At 43.0% G+C, this 10109-nt stretch overlaps 1 protein-coding gene across 1 annotated transcript; it reads left to right on the forward strand.

The window, feature by feature from the left end:
* The first annotated feature begins 8846 nt into the window (after window positions 1–8846).
* Window positions 8847–9791, forward strand: LOC119242308 (olfactory receptor 6N2-like). The gene has a single exon (XM_037508036.1). It carries the CDS (start codon window positions 8847–8849, stop codon window positions 9789–9791), a length of 945 nt encoding a protein of 314 aa, XP_037363933.1.
* The last annotated feature ends 318 nt before the right edge of the window (window positions 9792–10109 follow it).

Consider the following 10109-nt stretch of genomic DNA (forward strand, 5'->3'; position numbering starts at 1 on the left):
TAAGACGTGTCTCTGGCACGACCAAGTAACATCCGTTACTTCCTGGTGGGGTCAGTTAACATCTGCTATACCTTGGCACAACCCTCAGGATATGTGACGGTGACTAACATCCGTTTGCAAGTCATTCTTGTACATTCCAGGCATGGTGCTGGCAGGCACCTTAATTTTGTTAGTTTCATTTTTGGTCATTTGTTTCCATTGCATATGCTATGTTTTCAGATGCTCGTTAGTTACATTATTCCCTGAGGCATGAACCCACTGTGGCTTACTTGCCCTTCGCTGGCCTGGTTCCACGGGCCTGGGAGTCTGACTTTGTTTCTGTTCCTTTCTCCTTAATCAACTTTTCCTTACATCTATTTCTCTAAACAAATTTGCCCTTTTTCACTTGCTTGCCTGAGTGTCAGCGAAGATCCTGCTGCAGTTTCATCAGACACCAGCCCATGAGTGGCTGGGAGACTAGACCTGAAATCTGAAATTCTGGTAACGCTGTCGGGCTTCTGGGCAGAGGTGCCTATGCTGACTGGACTCTTCCCACAGGCAGAATTCCCTCCAACCCAAAACACTGGCTCAGAACTGTAACACTTAACCAGTACCCCACATTTTAGTGGTGCCCCCACTGAGGCAGGACAAGATCCTTGTCATTATTCTGCCTGAGGCCTAGGCACTCACCCAAAACGGTCTGGGGCCACAGGGAGGGAGGGGATTTCTAGACGTTTCAATTAAGATCAGTTGAAATGACGTTCACAGTGGCCTAATCTCTCAGCCCATCATGATCAGCCACCAGTAATTTAATTCAATGCCTATATATTCACCACCAGTAAATCAGTAGTCATGTTACAGGACAACCCAGATATGAAACGGGTTGCCTGGCTGTGGGTCCTCACCTGCACACTTAAAAGGGACTTACTAATGTTAAACTGCAGGCACACACAAAAGCTTAATAAAAAGTTTATTTACGGGGGCCTCTCTGGTAGCGCAAGGGGTTAAGCGCAGCACTATGAAGCTATCCGCGGCCTCTGCAGCATGAGTTTAATCCCCGGCCAGAAGGAAACGCACATGGCGAAGCAGACCTCTCCTGTCTCGCCCGCTTCTCCCCTCAGCAGTGTGTTTCAGTCTGCCTGTTCCACTCCCCACTCTATTTCTGGTGAATCTTCTCACCCCCTCTCATCACTGGCCTGTACCCCAGCTCTTGTATGCATAAGTGGATAAATCTTTTTAAAAAAAAAAAAGTTTATTTACAAGAGAAGGGGAAATGAAGAAATGAGTAACTCAGGGAGAAAAAGAGGGAGATAAATTTGTGAATGTGTCCACCCATTCCACTGACCTGGAATCCCAATGACCAGCTGAGAGCTGGCGAAAAGCCAAGCACTGTGACGCCAAGAGAGTGACCCCTGGCCACATGGCTGGTTACATACCCAAATATGGCTGCTTAACTCCACCCTCAGAGTCCAGCAACCCTCCTTTTGGTGATCATGGGATTTGTAGTTTCCAGTGTCGTGAGGGTGGAGTCCACAAAACCTGTATGGAATTTGCTCAAGACATCCTTTCCCCCCAACAGTCACAGCAGTGACACCATTTATAGGTTGTCCCCTAAAGTGTGCATGTGAACTTGTGCATGAACATCTGAGACTCAGAAGATGATACCTTGATGAGGAGAGAGGACCAGGAACCCGTGAGGATGAAAGAACAGCATAGGCCATGTGAAGGAGGTGGGTTCAGTAACCACTAAGAGTCCAGAGAGGGTGGAAAGAAAGGGGATAAATAGGAGAGGCATTAAAGACAACAGTCAGGAAATGTTAGAGGACATTGTCACCCTAACTTTACCTTCTCTGACATCTGATTCGACGTGGCACCTGGATCTACTTGAACTCCCATTTTCAGATTCCTAGAGTACACAGGTACAGCAGCCAGTTACAACATTCAGTTCCAGTGCCACTTATAGCTCCCAGCTACCACGCTCATTCCCATACCCGGTCACAATACCTAATTATATTACCCAGCTACATACTGAGTTGCAGTATTCAATTAGCACCCAGTTACAGGGTCTAGGTATATTACCATCTCCAGTCCCCAGCTGCAGTTTCATCTGCAGTGCCAACAATAGAGCACCCAGCTTCCGGGTTAGACAGTAATCACCCGCAGCAATTTCCCCATTCTCTTTACCCCTCACCACGACCAGTTTTACTGAAATTAGGCCGTCAGTCAGCCTAAAGTCCTCTCCTCAATCCCCACACCTGCAGCCTAGCCTTGTCCACTCTGAAGACAATGGCAGGAGCTGTATATTCAGAAGGCACCTGGTCTATGTCTGCTCAACCGGCAGGTGACCTGGACCTGGAATTGTCCTGCCTTCTTCATGTTAGTTCAGCAATCGCTGTGCCTCCCCGCCGGCAGCAGAGTCAGCTTTCCTGATATTTCAGGAAAGAAATATCAGGAAAGATACCAGGAATTCATCTGATCCCACATTTACTAATTCGCAGTGTTAGCATGTAGTATATGTAGCAGAGAAGTACAAAGTGGAAAACAGATTGAAACAGAAATTAGAAGGGGAACTCCAAGTCCTAGCCGCTTCTACTCCCTCTTTTCTCCCATGGCTCCCCATCCAGTTTCTCTGCTGAGATGATTCAGCTCTACCCTTTTGCTCTCAGTTGAGGGGATTGGGGCAGGAGGCTCAGCTCCTTAGGATGAAGACAGGACTAGGACATGGCAGACAGGTCACTGGGATCATGAGTTCTTTTTACTAAATGATTTTTAATTGTTTTTCTGTAAAAATAGAAATAAAATAGTTACAGAATCATAGTAAAGAAATTTGGATTCAACCCCAGATTCACCCCAGTGGGTGAATCACCCCCTCACCATGATTTCCCAACTCATTGTCTGCTAAAGGGAGTGGCTTCAGCACACTCCACATTCCTTTCTGCTTAGGGGCTTTGACTCCAAGGTTGCAACACTCCTACAGAAGCAGGGACTGAGCCCTAAACCGCTGGGCCCTCTCCTGCTTTCTTCCTGCCCTTGGTTTCACTTTTCTCTGTTTCACATATGAATAAAATCATTCAGTATTTGTTTTTCTCCTGACTGACTTCACTTAGCATAATCCCTCCAGCTCTATCCATGTTGTCACGAAAGACAAGAGTTTATTTATTTTTTTGCTGAGTAGTCTTCCATCGTGTGTATATGCCACATCTTCTTAATCTACTCCTCCATCACTGGGCACTTGGGTTGTAAAGCCCAATATTTTTAAAAATGAATAGGACACTGTCAATAGTTATCTGGAGACAGCAGGCTTTAACCAGAACTCCTTTGGGTAAATAGGATACATGATTGCACTATGGCCCTATACTGATGTGTATTTTAAAAATAAACATATTTGTTTTAGTAGATATTATTATGCCTGCATTATTAAAAATGTAAACTATTCATAAAAGACATATGCAGAAGAGTTTTTCTCTAAGCCAGGCCCATCTGTCCCTTACCAGCTTCCACTCCTACATAGGAAACAATTTTTATTAGCGCTTCTTACAAACCCTGCTGTGCTTCTTTATGCAAAAACAAGTTAATGTAAGTGTGCTTATCCCATCTGGACATCATTCCATATCACTGCAGAAAGTGCCTCCTTACTTTGATGACAGCACTGTGGTGTTCCACTGTGTGTTTAGTGTAACAGTCTCTATCGAAGGGCTCATGAGTCACTTCTCTTGCTATTATCAGTAGAACTGCAATGAGTGAACTCATGTATACATGTACTTAACATACATGGGCACATGCATCTGCAAGATGCAGGCCTAAAAGTGGGATTGCTGGGCACAAGTAAATGTGTAATTTTGCATAAGTAATGTTAAATTTTTCTCCAAATTTATTTGTATTTTGTATTCCATCAAGCAATGTATGAATATGTCTGTTTCCCTATAGCCTTCCCAACAAAATGTATTATTTTAAACTGCCAGATCTTTGCCAATCTGGATAGTATTTCAGTGTTGTTTAAAGTTGCATATATCTTATTATGACTTAGGATGATATTTTTCCATCTGTTTAACGACCCCACTGTGTTATAGATGCTTATTTTGGGGTCTATCTCCCCACTCCACAAGCAACTTGAGGAATGGGATTATGTTTAACATATCATACACTTTGCCTAGTCTGAGGTGTGAGAAATAGAAAACATTTAATAAATCTGTTAAATGAATGAAAATGGAATGCTTTGATTTTTCCCTCTCCTCACACTATTTAAGCTCCTTTTGGTAACACCTCTTCTAACCCTTGGATCACATTTTTTTTCCTTGGAGAATGGTATTTCATACACAGATATATAAATATTTCCCTAATACAGAATATTTAGAAAAATAAAAAAGAATTATTTTTATAATCACTTATAAAATTATTTTAAAATCATTATTCTTCTATCCCTTCTTAATCATTTCCAATAACATTGACATTTTTCAAATATTAATGCTTATATTGAAAAATGTTGACATTTTCTTTGCTTAATGTTTCAATGGGATTCTTAGTTCTCTTTTGCTGAATCATGAGCTTCTTACGGAGGCATCAGAACCTTTCTTTCTCTTGCTTCATTTCTAATAGAGTAATTGCTTCACCCTTTTTCTATCCCACTGGTGAGGGTGAGAAGGAGAAATAAATGGTTTTCTTTGCTAAACAAGGCCTAGATTTGGGATGCTCCAACTTTCATTTTCCCTCTTCATGCAACTTTTAAAACACCTCACTCATTCATATACAATGCTAAATATTTAGCATATAATTTTGCGTTGACTTGAGTTTGCATATAAGCATCTTATAAACATGTATTTGTGTCACATTGATTGCTTTCTGATGGCAAACACATCGTCATTATAATATACCCTCTAATGCCAAGTCAGGGTGATGTGCAGTTGGGCACAGCAAAGCATGGGGAAAGTCTGACTCAGAATCCATCATGTAGATACATAAATAAGGCTGCAAATTAGGGGTGTATTGGTGTTTGGGACCACGGGGGATGATGGAATTATGTCAAATGATAGCTGCGGCCATCCATCCTGGGGAAAAGCCAATGTTGAAGATAAAATAGAATCTAAGGAAAAGCTGAAGAAAACTCAGACCTGATTTCTCAAGCATCTGAGAATGTTTTATCCAAGGAGAAGTTACATCATTTTCTAAAGAATATTTCTCAAAACTAAATAGCTGAATATCACCTTTCCCTGTTATTTAACAACTCCAATTCTCACAGGTAAACTTTCCAGGATGAAAATTATCTTTCAATAGATGCTCTTATGTTTTTGTAGTTTATAACCATCTCTCCATGGTTAATATCCTGATAAGTCAATTTAATTTTGCTATTATCTTGTTGTCTGCATCTGATTCTTAAATATGATATCATATTTGCATCAACCAATGAGGTAAACATATTACTTTCAGTGAATTAATGCTTTAATCCATTATTTCCATATGACCTTCATATCCATTCAGTACATGCTCATGTATATGTGAGTGGAAATCAGAGCTCACAATCCCATTGTAGGACTGTTATGAAGATGATGCCAATGATAATTAAAATGAGAGTGATGTGTACCAAAATTAACTCCAAAAAGCTTAAAGAATTAAATGTGAGGCCTACAACAATAAAATACATAGAAGAAACGTATGATGTTAGTTATAATGTGCCATGATATCAATGGTAAAGTAAATTTTTGATGATTTGACCCTGATGGCAGGGAATTTAAAAAAAATAATAATTGGGGTTGTCTCAAGTTAGAAAGCTTCTATACAGTGAAAGAAAATATAAGACAGTTAAAAAGGCATCCCATTGAATGGGAGAAAATAGGCGCACATTATATAACTGATATGAGATTAATATCCACAATATATAAAGAATTCATACAATTCAACAATTTAAAAGCCCAATTAATAAATGGACAGCAGATATGAACAGACGATTCACCAAAGAGGACTTCCAGAAGGTCAAAAGACATGAAAAAGTGTTCATCATCAGGTCTAATAAGAGAGATGCAGTTTAAAACCACTATGAAATACCATCTCACACCCACTAGAATGGCATTTGTTCAAAAGATTTCCCACAAGTGTTGAAGAGGATATAGAGAAACTGTATTAAACTGTTGGCAGGACTATAAACTGGTACGGCCCTTAGAATCCCTAAATACTAAACACTAAAAACAGAAATAGTGTGTGACCCAGTAATCCCACTCTTGGGTATCTGTCCAAAGAACATGAAACATCGGGCCTCCCCGGTGGCACAGCGGTTGAGCACTGGGTTGTGATGCTGCCCGCAGCCTCTACGGTGCCGGTTCATTCCCCAGATGCTCCCCGGCCACCGGAGGAGGGTCCCACATGGCGCGCAGACCTCTCCTGCCACCTGCTGCTCCCCTCAGCAGTGTACTTCGGTCCTTCTGCCTGCTCTGCTCCCTGCTCTGGCTCTGGTGAATTCTCTCACCCTCCCGTGCTTCTGACTGTACCCAGTGCTTGTAAAAGTAAATAAAAATAAATCTTAAAAAAAAAAGAACATGAAACATTAACACAAAAAGTCATATGTCTTGCAATTTTCATAGCAGCATTTCTTACAATGGTCAGGACATGGAAACAGCCTAAACGGCCAGCAATAGATGACTGGATCAAGAAGGTGTAGTATAGTCACACCATGGAATATTATATGGCCATAAAAAGAATGAAAGGCAGCATTTTTAATAAGATGGAGGGAGTTTGAAAGAATTATGTGTAGCAAAATAAGTTAACATGAGTAAAAACAAATACTGGACATTTACACAGCAGACAATCAATCCAATAACAAAACACTTTCAAAAACTGGTGGCCATCAATGAACATTCTGAGGGCTCTGAGGTTAAGAGGGTATGGGAGGGAAGGGACAAGGGGATGTGCAGGATAGTGGTGGGGCAACGAATAATAAATGTAAAAAATTTTTGGAAATGAGAGTGATGATGGAACTGGAGAAGTGTGATGTGATGTCCCATGCAATGATAATGATGGTGGAGGTAAAATGATGATAGCAGCATTGGTGTTTTAGACGTGTTTGGCACACAGGAGATTAAAAAATGATTGATGCCAAAGTTGAGTATGGACATGGAGGAGGTAGAGGTAGTGATTGTCCTGTGATAATGTTAAAGTGAGTAATAAGCATATGAACAATTTTCTCCTCTTAGGTCATTCAGTTCTTGTTATTGGAGTTGAGTGGAAATGTAGCTAATTGAAAAGTGTCCTTGCAAAGGCAATTTTAAAGAAGATGAAATAAAACTCTTCAGATGAAGTGAGCTTCTAGGATCCTCAATTTATTATTCTCCATGTGTTCAGAAGATAATTCAAAATGGGTTGTCTCTCCCCATAAAAATGTGTGTAAAATTTGCAAAAGTTTTCCTCTGACTCAGTGGAGGCAATGTCCTGAGAATGGATTCCAGAGCCCAAAAGTCAAGGTTGCCGAGATAAGAAGAGTCATTTGAGAAATAAAGTTCATCTACTTTCCTTCCCTGTGCCAACATCCTGCCCCAGTGTAAGCCCTACTGAGAGCTCATCACACCCCACCATCCACCCCAGGGAACACAGAGCATGAGTCCCTGGGGTCCCACCAGGATCAGAAGCTATAAGAAGGGAAGCATCTTGGGTAAAAGGATGCTGAGGAGGAGGCACTGAGTCCTGATGTCACCAAGTCAGTCAGGATAAGGGCAGGATGGTCCAGCAGAGCTGAGGAGCTGAAGAGGAGGACTCGGAGTGGCTCTGCTTTCTGGTGAGGCCTGTCAGGTATGGTAGGGAACTCTAGGACCAATAGTGCGGATGTCCCCCACAATCCACAACACTTTCCAGTGACTTCAAGAAAACGTCACCTTTCTGTGTTGCAAGAATCTTAGAAAAGTATCTGAAACTTTTTATTCTGAAAAAAAGAACTTGAGGTTATAGGAGAAGCTGCTCAGCCCTGTGTGTTTGCCAGGTAATGACAGACACAGTCACAAAGCCAAGTCCTTGACTGAAAAGAAGCTGTTTCTTTACACTGCAGGACTTTTTACTGGAGATTTTGGTGGGTTTTGTTTTTGTTGTTGTTGTTGTTGTTTTTCTTATTTAAGTGATATTTAAAAATTTTTTTTTTAATTTAAATTTTATTTTTATATTCCCCATACAATTACAACCCCATTATTTTGATCCCAATCCCTCCTTTCCCTGCCCCTCACCCCCCATAAAGTGTCTCTGGAGATTTTGACATTGTAGTTTTCCTCCTTGAGAATTCCTTGTACATGTCTCCTTTGGGGACCCGTAGTGTGTCCACCCAGTGAGCTATCATCATCACACACCATGAATATGATATTTCAGGGATTATTTTCAGAGTCTCTGCATCTCTTTCATCTGCATGTCTTCTAATCCTTCTGAGAATGGTCAGCAAACTCCAGAGCGGTTGCTGAAAGTGTTTTGATATCACTTCTAGGGGTGATTTTTTTTTTCTCTTACAGTCCAGTATTGTGGGTTATTTTATCACTGGAAACTACCAGAAAGACAGATGTGGAATTTTCCTGCCTCTTCTGTTTCCTGATGGCAGAGCAGGGATGAAATCTAGTTGCCCTGGTCTCCTGAGCCCATTATTGTAACTGAGAAAAGGACTGATCTGGGATCAGGAGCCTTGGTTTCTATCTCCAGTCCTGTCAACTTGGATTCTGTGATATGAGTCAATAATTTTTGCCTTGGAACTACACTTTCTTTAGGTGAAGTGGAGCATGTGTTAGATGCCATCCAAGTTCCTGTCAGGTGCTCACCTTCAGTGTTCTTGGCACTGAGAAAATGCTGTGAATAGAGGACGGATCCTAAAGCAGTTACTCTTCTGTCTTCACTCCTTGTGCCCAGGTACCATGGACCATGTCAACCACACGTGGACCCAGAGCTTCATCCTGGCTGGTTTCACACTCCCTGGGACCCTGAGGCCACTGGCATTCTTGGGAACCCTGTGCATCTACCTCCTCACCCTGGCGGGCAACTTGTTCATCATCATCCTGGTGCAGGCAGACTCGGGGCTGGCCACACCCATGTACTTCTTCATCAGCGTGCTCTCCTTCCTGGAGCTCTGGTATGTGAGCACCACGGTGCCCCTGCTGCTGCACTCCTTGCTCCATGGGCGTTTCCCCATCCCGCCAGTGGCATGTTTCCTCCAGCTCTATGTCTTCCACTCCTTGGGCATGACCGAGTGCTACCTGTTGGGTGTCATGGCGCTGGACCGCTACCTTGCCATCTGTCGCCCACTGCACTACCACGCTCTCATGAGCAGGCAGGTTCAGCTGTGGCTGGCGGGGGCATCGTGGGCAGCTGGCTTCTCAGCTGCAGTGGTGCCAGCCAGTCTCACGGCTACTCTGCCCTTCTGTCTGAGAGAAGTGACCCATTACTTCTGTGACCTGGCACCACTGATGCGGTTGGCATGTGTGGACACAGGCTGGCATGATCAGGTTGATGGGGCAGTGATTGGTGTGGCCACAGGCTGCAACTTTGTGTTCATCCTGGGTCTCTATGGGGGAATACTGAGAGCTGTGCTGAAGCTGCCCTCAGCTGCCAGTCGTGCCAAGGCCTTCTCCACCTGCTCCTCCCACATGACTGTGGTGGCGCTGTTTTATGCTTCTGCTTTCACAGTTTATGTCAGCTCACCAGGGAGTCACCCTGAGGGTGCAGACAAGTGCATCGCCTTGGTGTATGCTCTTCTCACCCCGTTCCTCAATCCCATCATCTACACCCTTCGCAACAAGGAGGTGAAGGAGGCTGTCAAGAGGGTTGCTGAGAGGATCAGGGCTATTTTAAAGGGGCCCTGACACTCTATTGTCACAGCCCAGCTTCTTGGTGACGTGGGAATCAGCTGGTGGTTAGTTCACCCTCTGGTCAGTGAAAGTAAATGTCAAAGAATCAACCACATATTTTGTCAAACATGCTGCAACACCCACTCACGAGGACTTGGTCCTGAGCTGGTCAACGTCAGGACGAGCAGAGAGGAGATATGGGTCTTGATCCATCTCACTCTGATGGGGGAAGAAATGCCACAAAGGAAGAAAAGCCAGGGATGTATTTGTGACTTACCCTGTGCCCTGTTGAGAGAAGACAGAGTAAAACCAAGAGCAGGGATTTCAGTTCTA

This window comes from Talpa occidentalis, unplaced genomic scaffold (assembly GCF_014898055.3).
Source record: "Talpa occidentalis isolate TD23 unplaced genomic scaffold, MPIMG_talOcc4v2.1 talOcc4.12, whole genome shotgun sequence".
In the NCBI taxonomy this organism is placed as follows: domain Eukaryota; kingdom Metazoa; phylum Chordata; class Mammalia; order Eulipotyphla; family Talpidae; genus Talpa; species Talpa occidentalis.